Below are 18,106 nucleotides of genomic sequence, written 5' to 3'. Positions count from 1 at the left end.
ATATATATATATATATATATAATTTCTTATTTCTTAGACCTTTTGATATGTATGTTTATAAATATTCTTGATTTTAGGTCTCTTCTGTTTCAAAATTAGTTTTTTTAAAATAATTTTCAAAAGATAGAAATAAATATTTTGATAAAGACTTAAAGAAAAGTCGTAACGTCAATAATAAACTTTATTGTCATTTATATTCTAGCCAATCAGTATTCAACTACATTCATAACAACCTAACCTATTGAAATTTAATGTTATCCATAACCATCTATGAGTTTAAAAATTTATACAAGCATTAATTAATACTATTAAAAATCACCGAAAATCGTAATTAATTATTGTAAGTGAAATTTATACATATTTTTTATATTGTATTTGACCATAATTTCAGTCCCAGATGAATAGATAAGTATTCGAAAGCTCGGAAAATATATTAAAGTTAGTCCACTTTTGGTGTTTCGTCGCCAAGTTCTCAATAAGAAACCGCTTATATATACCGCTTATATCTGTTTTAAAATTAGTTTTTTTGATAGCTTTTAAAAGAAAGATAAATTTTGACGTTTCGACTTTTCTTTAAGTCTTTATCAAAATATAATATTGACACTGAAAATTTGCCTATTTATATCGATTTATAGATCACCTTTATCATGTATCAAAATAATTCAATTCAATTAATAATAATATCAAAATTTTGATAAAGACTTAAAGAAAAGTCGATACGTCAAAATTTATCTTTTTTTAAAAATTATCAAAAAAAAACTAATTTCAAAACAGAAGAGACCTAAACTTAAGAACATTAGACGCATTAATACATCAAAAGGTCTAAGAAATTAAGGAAATATATATATATATATATATATATATATATATATATATATATATATATATATATATATATATATATTGAATTTTCTTTGAAAACATCAACAACAGCAAAATGAGAAAGATATCAGCGTAAAGGGTAAAAGTTTCAAATTTCGAGTGCCCTACATTTTTAATGCGGACATAAAATTCCGTCTGTGGACACCAGTATTTTATAACTCCGCATGATTAAGAACTATATAGTAAATACATATGTACCTGGCTGGGTTGTGCAATATTTTTCGTTTCTACAATTATTTTGAAATCCCTATTGTTGTATCCTGATCCTCCAACTGATGATTCACTGATGGTAGATTGACTAGACACTGAACATACAGAAGATTCTGTTTGGAAATTTATTAATGAATATATTCAATATTATATCAAAATTAGTCCTTACCGTCGTCGTCCGTATTATCATACGGATCCTCTATTAAAAGTGCATCAGCCAAGGGTATTTTACCTACGTCGGGTATTAAATGTAATTTTCCACTTGATGTTCTAGAAAATACAATTATCATTGAAATTTACTCGTAGCTGAAAATCTTGAAAAATTTAACTAAGCCGAAAAATTGCCTACATTAAAATACTCAGATAAGAAGACATTCATTATTTGAGACGTGGTTAAACTGTCCCAAATATTATCTCTACTATGAAAATATAAGGAAAATGATGTGTTCACTTATATATTAGATTAAAATGTATTTTAGTACAAATCTTTTTTGAAGACGACAGTCGAGGCATTTATTTGTTTATTAAAAAACCACCAATTTTCAAGACTATTCAATATTGTGATTGAAAGAATTTTCGTAAAACGCTGACAATGACGTTTGTGTTATAGAAGCGTTCCAAACATTCTATTCAGAGATAGATAAAGCTTTGTTTGCTCCCCAGTTCTTTTAAAAAAATATTTAATTTTCACGTGAACCTATTATTTTGGTCGTTGTGACTCAAAAGTCGGTAGGAGTCAATTTTACTTCCTAATCTAATCTCCTCCAAGTATATAAGCGAGCGATAACAGCGTGCGGCGCCGCTCTTCACACACACCTAGAAGTGTTCAAGCGAGCGTTAGCCACCCCCTCTGTAACTGGCAAAGAAAATAGTACTTATAAACTAATAAATTCACGCTATATATATATATATATATGTATATATATATATATATATATATATATATATATATATATATATATATATATATATATATATATATAACCCTTTTTAGTAAATTTTTTTCTTACTTTGAAGGTGGAATTGGGGCAAACGAAGCTTTGCTCGCAAAATCCCTGTAAAAATTATCTTCTCTAATTGAGGACAAACTTTGGCAAACATTTAATGAAAATCAAGGGTTCATCCTTTCGGAACTACATCCACTCAAATTACTAATAATACAAGGTCAGTATTCAATTACCGAATCATAATCATTAAGAGAACATTCACATTCTTAGAGTGTCTGCCCTTTCCGGTTGGAGGGCTATCATCTTGATTATTTCATCTTTACAGCTGCGTGGTGCGTGGAATACATGAATTGCTATTCGAGTTCTTAAAATTTTTAACCAAAACTCTCAAATTACGAATATCTTGCTATCATTTCCGAGAAGTACAGTCTCAACTGTTAATTTTAAAAAACAAGATCACTATTCTTATTGATAACGGTATCAGTTGTATAATTTGAAATAGTAGTATTGTTCCTTAAAGAGGTTTTTAATTTTAATGATTTTGTCTACTCTTATACAGGGTGATTCATTAAGAATGTCCAATCTCTGAATTGTAGATTCTAGACCTCAAAATATAATGATTCTGCTCAACATGCCTAGTTTCCGAGATACGGGGTGTTCAAAGTTTAAATTTAAATTTTGATTTTCGCAATAATTTTTTATATTTTCACAATTTCTCTTTGAAAATTGGCAATTTCACGTTTTTAGGCATGAGGAATCATAATTTGCACTCGGAAATTAGCAATATTTGCATAAGGCATGTTGAGCAGAATTATCATATTTTGGGGTCTAGAATCTACAGTTCAAATATTGGACATTCTTAATGAATCACCTTGTATAAAACTATTTACCTTGAAGCAATAATAAGATGATTTGAAAATAAGAAACATTGGCGAACTATTTCCTTTTCGGTTTTAAATGGAAGTTTACTTCTTTGAGATTTTGGTTTCTCATTAGGAAGTTGTATAAGAGATCCCTGTCGTACAAAAACCTGGTTCACGTCTAGAAGTATATCACAACCTTCAACAATCATCCTTTCAACAGCTAAATTTTTGCGTAAATTTTCTGTTTCAGATACCTAGAAATTATATTGTTTTATATTTTATATACGTTTATTGGAGCAAATGGATTACCTCGTCATGCATTTGCCTGGATAAATCTTCAAGTTGTTGTCTAGCATTCTCTAAACTTTTACGTTCCACATGATCATATGGAGTATGTGCTAACAATTCGTGAAGAGTTATTATATATCTTGGAACCTAGATGGAATTAATAATATATTTAATCGTACTATAGCTCAATTATTTATTCTAGGTAACAAGGATTTTATGGAGAATAAACATTTTTAATTTTACTACCAAAGCTACTCTTTTCACTATTCACCGAGTAGTTCTCCCATTTCCACGTCTTGTCGTGTACCGCTTCTATAGCAAATCCGAATATTGTCGTAGTTTTAGAATATTTAATAGATTTGTAATACTAAAGGCAAAAGACAAGTTACGGAAGAATGGAGAATAACTTAACTATCTGAATAATGAAACTTCGATATCTGTCTCGAATCAGCAATGAATAAGTTAGAGAAAAATAACCTATCTAACTGGATAATCTCCGCTATACTGCTGCCTCCTTAGAAATATTTCTCTGGAAAGAAAAGACTGGACCTTGATTACTGGAGAAGGTCAAATTGTTTTTATTTTTAATGTATTGTACTCGTTCGCTTTCCTTTGAATGGTGACAGACGATAATGATCAGATCCTTGTTTAATTGCAACTGTATAAATACCATTTAATGGATCTCCTCAATCTTATCTTTTGGCTTGGTTCTAGTTTTAGTTATATAAATATATTCGAGAGTAATCAAGTATTGTTGTATTCACAACCTTCAGTTATAGATCGATCCATGAATAGTTGCATGTATATTACAATTTGATTGCAATATTTGGCATTTTTCTTGTAGTTTATCCAATATAATATCTCACTTAATTTTTGTACCGCCAAAATAACCTCCAGAACTGCCATCATAAAGCTGTGTCAAAATTTTCGCGTTAAAGTTTCTTGAGACTAGGACTGCTTTTTGTTTTCGTATCTTCGATGTGCTTCACAATTCTCCGAGGAGACTTTAGTATAGAATAAAAGAATTCGAATTGCCAAATACGATGTATTTTAGTTTTTATAACTGCAAGAAGTTCCTGTAGGTAATGCAGTAGATTCTTCCTGACTTGGTTACCGTCTTGATGAACTATCCAAGAAGCCTTTCCTTCGTATCTTCTAGTTCTAACAAGACAGTTGCGATTCCCACATTATCAGTGTCCGTATCCAAAATGCGTTTCGTTTATTATTAGTTATCTCTTAGTTATTCTTTCAAATAGTCAAAGGCACATTGAGACTCTTGATCACATAAGAAGCTGCTGTATTATTCAGTTAATCGTGTCAACACTTTGATAATGTTCCCAGAATTTGTCTTATCCGTTATAATATCTAGGTAGATTAGAAAGCTTGTGATGATGGTATTCATCAGTTGGTCGAAAATGGGAGCATTCCACTAGCCAAATGGCAGAATTGTAGCCTGCTATGAACCTGATTATTTCACTTGCTTAAATGTAGAGAGGGAAATGGGAATGAGCAAACAAATTTGTCGGCAAAAATCCTCTTGAGTATGTTAGAGAATGGAGGGCAGGGGTAACAGAACCGCATTGATTCATCTTTCTTCCTTACTAGAATTACCGAGCAATCCAAGAGACTAATGAATGGTTCAATTATCTTGACTTTTTGACTTAATTTTGCCATTTTGTCGAATTGGACAAGCATTGCCGGTGTCAATTTTATGTGGAAAATTAACGTAATTCCAAACTAGCTACCACTTCTTCTTTTCCCATTCCGAAGGTATAACTGAATAATTAAAAAGCTGGATAACGAATAGGCCTCTTCAAATAACTGTCACCTGAAAACAAATATGGCTGATGGACGAACGAAGCACACATTTCACTTCTGGAAGCACATAAATTTAAAGAACGTATCTCTAGATATCCTTTATAACGTGATGTCACCATCAGTATGAATAGTTATTCCTAATAATTCCAGTTCATACAGTTCGAAGGAAGTTGATGGTAGCAAGTTCTTAATTTTTATCCATATATTTTTTTTAAAAGTATCCACGTTCCCCTAGTGGTCATTTGATTCTAGTTCTATATTTTTCCAATTCCATCCCAATTTACTTATGTGGTTTTAGTTATTTTTTTATCGAATGTTTTTGTGACTAAATTATCTTGATTTTAAGTCTCTTCTCATTTAAAAGAATTTTTAAATAGAAAGATTGATGTTACGATCTATTTCGGTCTTTATCAAAATATATTTTCAGTTTAATTTTGTTAATATATACAAAATTGATGCGATCTTTCACATAACGAAAAAAAAAATAAATAAAAAAATAAAAATATTGATGTTATGTTTGCTCAAGATAGTTTGCACTAGATCTCCCATTCCTAATTGTACTATAACACTTAATATGTTCAAATATTTCATCCTGAAAATACGTCAAAGGAAGTGTTGGTTCAATTCAAAGAAGTCACAAATACAAAAATTAAAAATTCGAAGATCCTAGAAGAGACAAAAGGGAAATTCTTAAAAATGATTTATAAAGACAAAAAGAGGAATTCATCAATGTTAAAAAAAGATCTAAGCCATTTAAACCAAATGTATAAATAAACTATAAATAATTTCAATAGATAATTGCTTCTTTATCGTAAATGACAATTGAAAATATAATAATTAAGATTATAAAATATTATTACGTGGTTGGTGATCTATTTGTTCCTATAACAACATCATTATATTTTGATAAAGCAATATTTACGGGATTTGCAGCACTTTCGTCATGAAACAAAAAACCTTTGTAGATACAGATTTCAAATTTCACTTTATAATTAAAATAAATGGATTACCTGATGCATAGGATACGTTAAAAATGTCTCCAAAGATCTTCCTCTACAAGCTGGTTTATTCTCAAGCCTTTTTAGTAAAGCGGAAAATTGTATCGACTGTTTACACTCAGTTAAAACTTGAAGAGAATAATGATGATTCCTTACATACTCTTGATATATGCTCAACATTGGAAGTAACATTGAAAATAAATCTCCTAAGAAAAATAAATCAATACAGTGAACAAAATATTGTGGAATGTAAATGAATAAATTCTTCCTAGTATAATCATATCTAAAATTTTTCGTGGGTTGAGAATTTTGATATGTGCTACTGAACAAATATTCATTTGTACATATAATAATTATATGTCCATATAAGCAATTAATATTGACAATATTAGTATCCAATCATGATAAAAATGAACTTACCCAAAACCAGAGTAGGCCAACTTTCCAGTCTTGAAGTCAAACCTTTTAAAAAAATTTGATGTAGAAACAAAACAGTCTCGCTGTTCAAGAAAATGGAACTAATGTCTTCATGTGAACAGGGTGGCTTTTTCGATGAAGCCGCCATTTTAAAAGGTCTTAAAAAACAAGTGACCAGCACTTCCATTTGTTCCATATATTCCTCCTCATCTTCCACCATACGGAAAACTAAACTATTTCTTTTTCGCATGCTTTCAGCATGAGGACTTTTTATGTATTGTTCTACTATTTGTTTCCATCTTCTTCGACAAAGCCAGCCGCGAAAAAAGCTTTGAACTTTTTTTATTTTTCGTAGTTCTATTGAATCCTGATCTAAGTTTGCGAAATGGTCACTAACTTCAGAACTATTCGATCGTTGATTCGATAAAATGTTGCCACTTGATTGGTGATGTGGCAAAGGTTTCCATTCCTTCTTTAAAGCAAATAACTGAAACAATATATATCTAAAATGATTGATTTTTGCAATAAATCTTGGTGTCGTTAGTGAAATATGTCTGTTTTTCAAAGCGGGAAATATACCACAAACTCTTTTCAGAGCACACGCGCAATGTAACATTCTCACCCATATTTTCTTGAATAGGGATATAATTATGAGCATTTTCGTATTTGATGATGGTACTCTTACAAAATTTTCGTAATTCGACAATTTAACAAAAACTGCTTATACTACTTTACTCATTTCCGAAGTTAAAATATTTTGCTCTAGAATCTTGACCACTTCATACGTTCGTATCCTTTACTTTTCTTTTATGCCTTACATGACACATTCGAAGAAATTCGGTATTCATAAACTACTATTCATTTCGATTTTTATCTCGTTTATCCCACTGCAAGCAGTTTATCTAACGTATAGTAAGTTATTGAAAAGTATTATCAGCGGCGAAAACCAGCTCAAACAAACAAATATATATTATATTGGTCAAAACCTGAGAACAATCCCAGAAGCATGGTCATATCACATGATCACCTGCAATTCCAAACACGGAACGCACCTTGCAAAAAGAAAAGAAAACTTTAGCTGGGGTCCAGAACGTTTGGCATCTTCCATGCTTAAATAGTCACAACCAGATTCATTAAACCAATTTGTTAAAATTGAAATTGATGATGCAAAGTTCCTAGAATATTTATCAATATTAACCTTGGTTTGAGCTATGGTTATTTTATCAAGAAGCAATGCTTAATTAATACACGAAATTCACCATTTTCTGTTCAAATCACGAAGTATTTTGCTATTGACAGTTGTCACACATAGAGTAAATGACGGCCTTGTTCATTCATAATAGATGCCTGTCGACAAGAGTCACAGATTTATTGACTGGTCTTCATAATAACAAAATCAAAGATATACCTTATTGAAAAACTTACTTCAGCTCTGAGCTTTTTAATTTCCGTTGCCAACTCTTCACATTGCAAAGTATATTGCCATTTTGCTGTTTTTTCAGATTCTACGATTTGCAACAAATGTAAATGTTTTTGTTCTAGCTCTTCTTTTTGAAGTAATAGCTTATTGAAACTAAAAATATAAATAAGTTACAATTATTTAATGATATTTTGGGATGAAGCAAAATTATAAGTTAAAAATTTGGAAAATGTAAGTGAAAAGATCCGCTTGAGAGTAGTTTTTGAAATTAGTAAGATATCATCATTTATGATCACTAAGAAATATATTTATCAGTAGAATTGTGATTCTCTTGCCTCTTTTTTTGTTTTGTGTCACATTTTCATAAGATTTAGTCCCAATTTCAATTTATTTATAAAATTATCTCTAAATTTATATGAACTTTTAGCTGGGAAAGTAGGTGTACCTAAATATATGGAGCAAAAATATTCGATTTGAAATTTAATTGGGTTGAACAAATCAAATATTTTACAATCTCATAGATGAATTTCAAATGTGTCCGGATCTTTTATATGATATATTTCTCGATATATTCGATGGCAGTATAACTTCGCAAATCAAGAATAGAAATCAGTGAGTTAACGTGATCAGTATTATAGGTTACATTTATGGATTTAGTATATCGGAGCAAAAAAGCACAAGGAATATTGAATTCAGAGAATTATCAAATAGTACTTACTTCCTATTTTAGAGGAATCTATTATAGAGATGACTGATCTAATCTCTTGATCGAATAAAAAACCTTTTAAGAGATTAAAAGTGTTTTGAGAATCTTTTTTTAAATTACTTCACGAATTATACTATTAAAAAAAGGGATTAACTTACCTTGCTTCTCTTATAGCTTCTATCCAGTTCTTACAATCCATTTCATTAAGAGCTCGTAATTCATATTGCCGAATATTTTCTCGCCTGTATGATATTGCAAAGCAAAACTGAAACAATATTTTCAGATTAAGTGATATTTCAAAGTTGTACCACTTGAGCAAGTTTAAATTATACTTTTCCAAACATTACTACAAATCTGTCTTTTATTTTTTATTTAAAAATCTCTATTTTATATTTTACATACATTGCTGATATTTGATTCAACTGAGTGAAGGCAATTTTTTATAAGAAAATTAGGAACCTAAAGGCAGCACGGGAACAATATATTAGTTCATTTACTTTGTTGGCAAATAATTTCAATTCTGCAGAGCGGATTAATAATTGAAAAAATATATAAAACATCTATAAACGTGTTCTCCAGAACAGGTTGACTAATTTAAAGCATTAAAGAGCATCAGATAGATTAATTTGACAAAAAATATATTTTTTCAATGTAAATCACTCACCAGTTTTCCATATAATTTATCTCAACTTATACCTTGTTTTTATCGAAGATTGGATTTTTTAAATGAGCTGACGTATAGAAATTCAAATCGTATTAAGCAACAATGTTTAGTTCCAAAAATTAAAATGTGATGTGGAATATTATCTATCTTAAACAGTCTTCTGTGTTATGTAATTAATTTTTAAAGTGGAATCTTGAGGAGAAGAAAATATGATTCAGCTGATTCATTTGCTCCCCCTTGACCTATTTATAAATCAAAAAAATTATTTATCATCATGTCACATTCTAGTTAATATATTATATTAGAAACTAACAAGCCTGAACCTACTATATCACGTCTTCAGTAGAGGCCTGAATTCGTGTCCCATCTCAGTCTCTCGTTTAAAACAATTGACTCCAACGTACATACACAGCACATAAGGAGAATCTCCAGTATCATATAGTCAAGTTCAAATCCACTTCTATCCTGTTATCCCGTTTGCACTAAGAATGCAATCTAGCAAAATTTTATTTCAATATTTTCATTAGATATGTTTTCATATAGAGTTCCTCGCTCCTCCTGAAAACTCATTTTAACTTTATGATCCACCTCGTTGTAACTTATCTTCCATAAACGCTATGCATTGAAGATTGAGGAACCCTTTGCTTTTTGAAAATCCATTTTTGATGTGATTGTTTTTTATCTAGAATGGATTCGAAGGGCGCTTAGGATAGTTTTCAAGTGGTATGGAATGAATGTCCGCTAAATTGTTTTAATCTATTACTTAAATTTTAAGTATTTAATACAAACGTGTGTGTGACTTATATATTATGCTTTTCTGCAGAATTACGTGAAACAATAAATAAATTTAGGACATAGAACATCTACGGGTACGAAACAATTTGATTTGCAAAACGAATCACTGCAACACTTATTCATATGACATGAGTTAGAGAAGGGTTTTGAAAAGGAAAAAGGTTATTTGACGACATCAGTTTATAAAAGCGAAATTGATAGAGACGTAGATTTAAGAAACAGAGCTTTAGTCGAAAAAGTTAAAGAGAAGTTTAGCGAAGATATCGAATTAGTGAAATCTCAAAGTCAAAACGAACCAAGGATTTTTTTGAAACAATTTTTTGAGGAACAAGCTATTGAAACAATGGTGCGTCACACTGAAACTTCTAATTTATCCTTTGTTCCGTCAGAAATACAAATTTGGATAAAGATGTGCTAACATATTAGAGTGGAAATAAATGAAGCTCCAAGTAATGCCGTTCCCAAAACCTTAAAATTAATGATTACCAAATGTAAATTCCAAATAATTTATAATTTATAATTTTTTAATAAGTATCTAGCGAATCATGCAATGACAGAAAATAATCTAAAATACTTAATATTTCTCAGGATATCATTTTTGCAAGTTCAAATGGAAAAAAATATACCCCTAAAGATATAGGTTTGGAACTATTGGCAATAAACGTTTGTGGTCACTCGTTATCTTAGGCTGATACTCTGAGAGTACGCAATAGCATTGCACATAAATAAATTCAACTTCATTTAGAAAATGATTATGTCACAATCTCCAGACAATTTGTACCTAATAGGTTTGTGATATTCTTGGAAATGGTATAAGATTTGTAGCAGTTTTTGTGCCATTGTAAATAATATGGTTCTCTCAACTTTCCAAATAAAATATGCTGAGCATTACCATTCTGGCCTTTACAAATAGTCATGGGGATTTTTGTACATTCAATAAACTTTTGTTTGGATGTGTTTTGATTTTGTTAACTTTCCGCCTTCATGATCAATTAGATATAACTGAAAATTTAAAACATTTCGTAAAAGTTTTTAATTTGATTGTCGTCTCAACCTCTCTATCGGAACTAGTAATGCTTTTAATATCTATTATTAAGGAAATCTCTAGATTCAAACATATATAAATTATAACTAATATTACCGACATTTCTTATCCCAAAATTTGTAGTCAAAAATCACAAACACGTTTGTATTAAGTACTTAAAACGACAAGGGCTTAAAATTCGACCTCCCTCACTCAAAAAGAACTAATATTCACTTGTAAATCCGGACATTTAAGTCAGATTAGATTAAAACAACGATTTGGCAGACGTGCATTCCATACCATATGAAAACTATTCTAAGAGCCCATCGAAGCCATTCTAGTCGTTTATTGCCTAGCACGCCCACGCTGCTTAGCTGGCGACCGCGGTATTCACGACATTTCATGGTTCTAGTTTACAAAAAACTATCCATCAAAAATGGATTCTCAAAAAGCAATGGGTTCCTTAATCTTCAATGCATAGCATTATAGAGGATATTTTTTTGATAAACCATGTGGTTTTCAGGAGGAGTGTTTATTCGTTGAGGATTTCCATACAAAAGCATTGCGTCGATTTATTTTAAAATTGAAAATTAAATTTTTCTGATTAAAATATTGAAATAACATTTTGCCAGATTAATAGCCGTATGTTGTAGATGTACAATTCATAAAAATAGTTTTTTGCCCTTTATTGAATAATTCACCCATGTCATTCCCTGCACCGTTCGATCCACCTGTTGATTTTGCTTTTATAGGGTATAAGGAATGATAAAATTAGTGCTTACATTTTAGCAATAAAGTGCAAAAGAAAATCTAATATAAGAGGCTTTTGTGAGCTTTCAATCTCAACTAATATGACATAATGGAAAAGGTGTAGTCAGTTCAAAGGTCACACATAGTCGTGAACATACCAACATGCAGGTGTTGCACCCATAACTGCTACCATACGCAACAAAATTTTAACAATCTAGCGACAACGTATTGTAAGATCGAAGTTGAACAGACACATAGTGGGGAATAGTGGCCTCTCATAACATGTGTTACATAATACTCACTGCCGAACTGAACATTGTCTACACTATGAATGTTGACAGATGCTCATATTGGCAGCTGTCTTTTAATGTATTACAGACCAAAAAAAGCTTTTCTGTTCCATCAGTATAACGCGTGAAATCACTAATAAGTGAGAATATATTGAAATGTTCTAATCTAGCTGCCTATTTAAGTACACAATGTGAGGATTAGTGGAAAGGAAATTTAAGTAGCCATAATAAAAAAACAATATGTAGTTGGATAATAAAATGCCGAAGTTATTAAGAATAGAAACAAGACATTATTGATGAAAACCAATTTGTGGAAGAGAAAATAAAATGATTCCTTAGATCTCTTGGAAAAGTAAAGATGATTCAAAAAATAATTTTTGAAATAGTCAGTTCGAGTTTTGTTACTATAGATACCAATATAGTTCGTTTTATAATTATATTTAATATATTCAGTAAAAAGATTTGCTCACCTGTCTGTCTGAACCATCTTTAGACTTCGACGCACTTCCCGTTGTAATTAACCTCTCGCAGTAACATCCCTCCAATATCAAAATACCCGAAGGACGATGGCAATGTTCTGAATCGTAATAAAAGAGTAGATTCTGTAAGAAATTATATCTATTAATTACGATGTATGACAAAATTGAATAACCGATCAATAGATTTAAGAAGTTTTTCTAATAGAAAGAAGAAAAAACATTTATTGTTGTTATCTTAAATCACTTGGTGATTCAAATAAAGTTGAAACAATTTTTTGAAAACGTATTTATTTAAGAGATTTTTCCACTATTCACTTCCATAAGTCGAAATTCTCTCGAAATTTTGATTGAAACTTTTGCTGGATTCCATTGTTTTAATTCGCTAAAAAATAAAAATCAATTTCATAAGTTGAATATAATAATAAATTGAAACAGTCTTTACCGTAAAACTAGCTATGGTAAGCTTTGACATATAGGTTATCTCTTTGTTTTCCACATTTGCATTAAATTGAGATATATTCGTATACCTACTTCCAAGTTGTATTCGTGATTTGATTTGAAATTTGAATTTTCTCCGAGTTTTCATTGGTCTGAAGAGAGGAAGTAATTGCAAAATTACTATAGATAAATTAACTCCTATATAAAATGTGTCATTTAAATATGACAATTTTGTCATTTTGACAGCGGTAAAAAAGGTGCATCGTTTTTTATCACCGATAAAAACGCCTGTTCCTCTTAAGCGTCTAAATCTAGTGTGCTTACATCACTTTAATGTCTGCCCTGTCAGTTATTTACGTACTTTTGATATTGATACTGAAACATTACAACATTTAAATATTTCAATTGTATCAATATAGATAATTATTGTTGTTGTTCATTCATATATTCGGTCGTTAATTTATCTTGCCAAAAAAAACACTCGAGCTTCTCTTTTAAGAGTAAATTTCTTTTTAACTCTTTTTAACTTTTTCCATCAGTGATTTTGCTCGAAAAACTGACATTTGACAAAATCACTCCACCTTCGGTCTCGAGATTTTGTCATGTCAGTTTTTCTCATAAAATTACTGATTGGCAAAATTATTTCGTTACAAAAAGATATTAATCCGATAAAAAAAGCTGTTGTGTTTTTACTATTGATAAAAGACAAAATGAAACTTATTTTGAAATACTAGAAATCAAATAATGTCTTATAAATTATTTATGTCAAGTATTCAACGATACTAAAACAGTTTTCGAACAAATGTTCATCAAAGACTATAATTTTGTGAAACAATAACAAACTTCACTTCTACAATGTTGTGAATACAAAGGAATTAATTTTAACTTCATAACAAACATTATTATAAACTCCAAGTTTATTAAATGCGATTATTAATTTTTCAAACTGAGTCCATAAACCAGAAAAACAAGAGTTTATACTGAATTTTTAGACAATGTATATATGATGGGGAAACAAAACCAATAACTTTTTTACACGACATATATACAGTAAATAATCTTTTTTTATTTTAAGCGTACGTAACTAAGAAATTATTAATGAAAAACGATAGCAATGCCTTATTATGAGGCTTGAAAACGAGTAGGTATCATTAAAATACTCATTTTGATTTGTTGTTTATTGGTTTTACATATTTTGTTGGGAAAGTGTCTGAATGTACTCCTTGAAAATAAGTCGAAATACGTAATTTCAGTATTAAAACACTCATTCAAATGAAGATATATATAATTAGTTTCAAATATATCAATAGTTACTGAAGATATGAACAATATCTTGTATTTTTTATACCTTGGAATTGAATATTATAGTTAGTGTTAATCTCACAATGGATTCCGATCGAGTGAAAGCCCCGATGATCGGTGCTGGCCGTATGGATTCTCGTGAAGGCCAATGACAAACCATCGACATGCACAGCGAACGAGAAGTCTATAAAAGAAGTTTTTCCTTACTTAGGATGCCCCCTCCACTGCGGATCGGTGAGCCTAACAACTAGTACCAAAAGAGACATTAGAACAGAAAGAAAACCGAAAATTGCAAGACAGAGACAATAGGCCACATAGAATGGAGAACTGTTCGTGGTTCAATGTGAATATCGAACTACCCACAATTCTGGAAGAGACTAATAAATCGTCCAGATTTCAGTAAAAAACCGGTATTTCAAGAACCGTACCGAAGCGTAATAGTTAACATTATCAACATCAACCATAGTCCATAAAAAAAAAGACTTTACGAAACTGGCAAGAAGAAAAAAACTGAAATCTACGTCAACTAAACTATACCCAAATCGAGACGATATCAATATACTTATAGAGAATAGGAAAAACTCAAAATATGGACACTTTTCAAGCCACATACTAACATGGAAATCAAGAGAGCTGGAATGGAGGTCATTTTGATAATACAAAAACTAAAAAACAGACCAGCTATAAAGACAATATGTAGCTTATACGGAAAATTCTACCACCATCCCTATCAATAAAGGCTCAAAGAAGAAATCTAGGTTTGTCTGGTATCTTGTTATAGGAAAGGAGCCCGCAGGAACTAGCATCGACTGAAGCCGTATATAAGGCAGCTTGCACGCTTTCTTTATAGAAAAGTCAAGAAGCAAGGCAATGACATAGATGGAAAACCAACACATGGAATCCGGCACAAAGATATCGGAAAGAAGGCTAAACTCTTCAGAGCAAATATACAATCCTACGCAGATCTGGTAAAGCGCCTAAGAAACGAAGTTACTGTCGATTCCATATCAGCCGTAGCATCAAAAATGTGCCAAATTAGAAAAGAAAAAAGTGTTAATGATAAAACAGAAGACGTACAAGCAGCTATCGGTAATAAAATACAGGGAGTGCATATTAGGCAAAGAACCCAAGAAAACGTTATACACCTTTGAAAGATGGACGCCATTAGGTACTACAGAGGACGAAATAAAAGAGGCACTGAAAAACAAGGACAATTTTAAGATCACTTTTTTGAGGACAGCTTACAGGTGGACACAAAACGCACACAGGTTATTGTTAAAAGTAATCTAGCAGATTTACTTATTGAAATGCGAACGATAATAATCGAATGGATCATATGCTAAATTCATTTAAGTGAAAAACTGGAAAAATGCGGGATATGCTGGAATACTGGGGACAATGAAAGCGACTGTAAAAGCACTAACAAAAAAGAGCTGTGCAGAAAATGCGCACAGAGAAGACATATGGCAAAGAGATGTAGTAACAAACCTTTTGGTCTTGATATTGCCAAATAGAAAGTTACCAGACTGGTACATGATGCTAGCGGAGGTGGCTGAGAACATAACAAAGTTCAAAATACTTCAAATAAATGTGGACAGGGTGAGAAAAGCGCATGAACTACTTACCACTACAAACTAAAGATATAGGAGCAGATATCATTTTAATATAAGAGCCCAATAAAATAATACTCAGATATGCTGATTGACAACAGAAAAGTCATCGCGATAGCGTTTTATACAATTCTAGTACAAGCTACGGGCTGTGGCAAAGATTCCTTGATTGACATAGAGGATACAAGAGTGTACAGATATTAATTATCGCTAAATACAGAGATAGGAGATTTTGAGAGCCCTCTTGATAATTATAGGAGGCCATAGTCAGTAGTAATAAAGATTTTTGGCGACTTCAACGCAAAATCGCCGGAATAGAGAATGCCATAAATGAATGAAGAAGGAAAAATCTTAATCTATTGATGATCAAAAGAAGTATGGAGGTGAAAATAATCTACAAAAACTGCAATGTCATGGAGAAAGGCAACAATTAGAGTCTGCAGTGCATGCTATCTCCACTGATGCAATAGGAGTACTTACCGACCGCCCGCCCGTAAATTTGGGAGTCACAAAACGACATGAAACGTACTTGGGAACCTAGAAAACTACGGCTCGAAACACCCTCATGCTTGGATGGCAACAGCGATGGGAAAACACAAACAACTAGACGAGAGCACTCATTCAAACTTAACTGAGTATCTTTTCCAAGTTATTAAGGGTCCTGTATATCTATACTATAACATAGCACATAGCACATAGCACATAGCACGTGGCAACTTGTCAAACCAACTTTTCGAGAAATATTGCTAAGAGCATCGGTTTTGGCAAGGGTTGTCGAATATATTTAACATAATATTTTCCATAAACCACGAAAACAAAATTTTGTTAATAACGAATTTCTCAAACTTTCTCAAAAAACTGTAATAAGACTATTACAACACATGATGAGTACAAATCATGTACGTAAGAAGTGGTAATCATAGTTTCCAGCTATAATAAAAAAAATACACTTGACTATCATGTTGGCTGTCGAGAAATATACTCAAGAATAGATTAGAAGAAAGTTGGTTCTACTACTAAATGTGTTTTCACCAGCCTAAATATTATTCATAGCTACTATTACTACTACTAGTGATTTCTGTAAATTAGAAAGAGTCGAAATAGAGTAATAAATCTAAGAGACTCTTCTCAGAAGAAACTGTATTAGGATTAGTTTTATACACTAGCAATCTGAATTTAGACTGTGACAGAATTATACAACAAAGCGCCATTGATCCAGTATGGGCTATACATACCGAGCAGTTTTAAAAGTAAAGTACTATAGAACACATCATTGAAGCTCCTTGTTACTTTTTAACTAGAGATAGAACTATCTTAAATAATCGATTATTGAGTGTCATGCCAGTTTCGACAACACAAAACAAATAAAAAGTTTAACGATATAGATCTTTCATCATTCAATTATTGGCAGTTTAAAATATAGTTCACTGCGACTTTATTGTTTATTCATAGAGTTTACTGGGTCCCTAAGCAATGTATTTCTAAACTATATCTCCAAATTCTTATTTTATAATAAACCATTCCATTCTACATTTTTTTTCACCTCTATAATTCTAATTATCCATTTTATTCAAGCAAAGATTATGATACCAAAAATGATTCAATCAAATACAGTTGCCATTGTTACTGCGCCCTATTCAATTATAAAAAGGAGCTTTTTAATTATGTGGTAGCTTTTTCGATCGACCTACTTTAATAAGCACTCATTTTTTGCTATTCATTTGAAGTTTTATACTGAAACTTAAAACATGATGAAAAGAAATACATACCAAAAATCTGGGATATACAATTTTATGTCATGTTGAAACTGATCTGTCTTATACTAGTCGAGGAAAAAATTTGATGTTTAGAACAAATACAAAAACAATGAGACAATTGAAATAATTACTGGTGTATACTTACTTGAGAGATGTAAACTAATGAGGAAGGAAAAAAATATAAAATAGAACAAAATAGCCATCAACAAGTGATACTATATATATGAATGTATCATATATTTAGGATAAATAGACTGATGTCAAAGTGAAATATGCTCACGCCAATGATAATTCATGCGTAAAAGCAATATTAAATCCATTTTCAGGAATCTATTTCAGTAGGTATTGGCCGCAAAGTTTCCAAGTTATATTAGCATTTTTGATCGAGAAAAAAATCAGACGTAGTTATTAAATGATAATAGGAAAATTCCTTCATAATAATAAAAAA

General features: G+C 31.0%; 1 protein-coding gene across 2 annotated transcripts in view; it reads right to left on the bottom strand.

Moving 5' to 3' along the window:
* LOC130897503 (ras-specific guanine nucleotide-releasing factor 2-like) overlaps positions 1-18,106 on the bottom strand; it is a 64,728-nt gene that overhangs the window by 22,022 nt on the left and 24,600 nt on the right. Inside the window, exons 3-11 of one of the 2 annotated variants that reach the window (XM_057806400.1) lie at positions 12,543-12,674; positions 8,708-8,814; positions 7,849-7,996; positions 6,427-6,910; positions 6,019-6,212; positions 3,212-3,337; positions 2,930-3,156; positions 1,262-1,362; positions 1,081-1,205 (exon numbers count right to left, since the gene is read on the bottom strand). In XM_057806400.1, the coding sequence (XP_057662383.1) occupies positions 1,081-1,205; positions 1,262-1,362; positions 2,930-3,156; positions 3,212-3,337; positions 6,019-6,212; positions 6,427-6,910; positions 7,849-7,996; positions 8,708-8,814; positions 12,543-12,674 (1,644 nt within the window). The remainder of the gene's footprint in view (positions 1-1,080; positions 1,206-1,261; positions 1,363-2,929; positions 3,157-3,211; positions 3,338-6,018; positions 6,213-6,426; positions 6,911-7,848; positions 7,997-8,707; positions 8,815-12,542; positions 12,675-18,106) is intronic. The other variant, XM_057806408.1, reaches the window with a different exon arrangement.

This window comes from Diorhabda carinulata, chromosome 1, assembly GCF_026250575.1.
Source record: "Diorhabda carinulata isolate Delta chromosome 1, icDioCari1.1, whole genome shotgun sequence".
In the NCBI taxonomy this organism is placed as follows: Eukaryota; Metazoa; Arthropoda; class Insecta; order Coleoptera; family Chrysomelidae; genus Diorhabda; species Diorhabda carinulata.
Note: the sequence above shows the minus strand (reverse complement) of the source record. Positions and strands in the feature narration are given on the sequence as shown.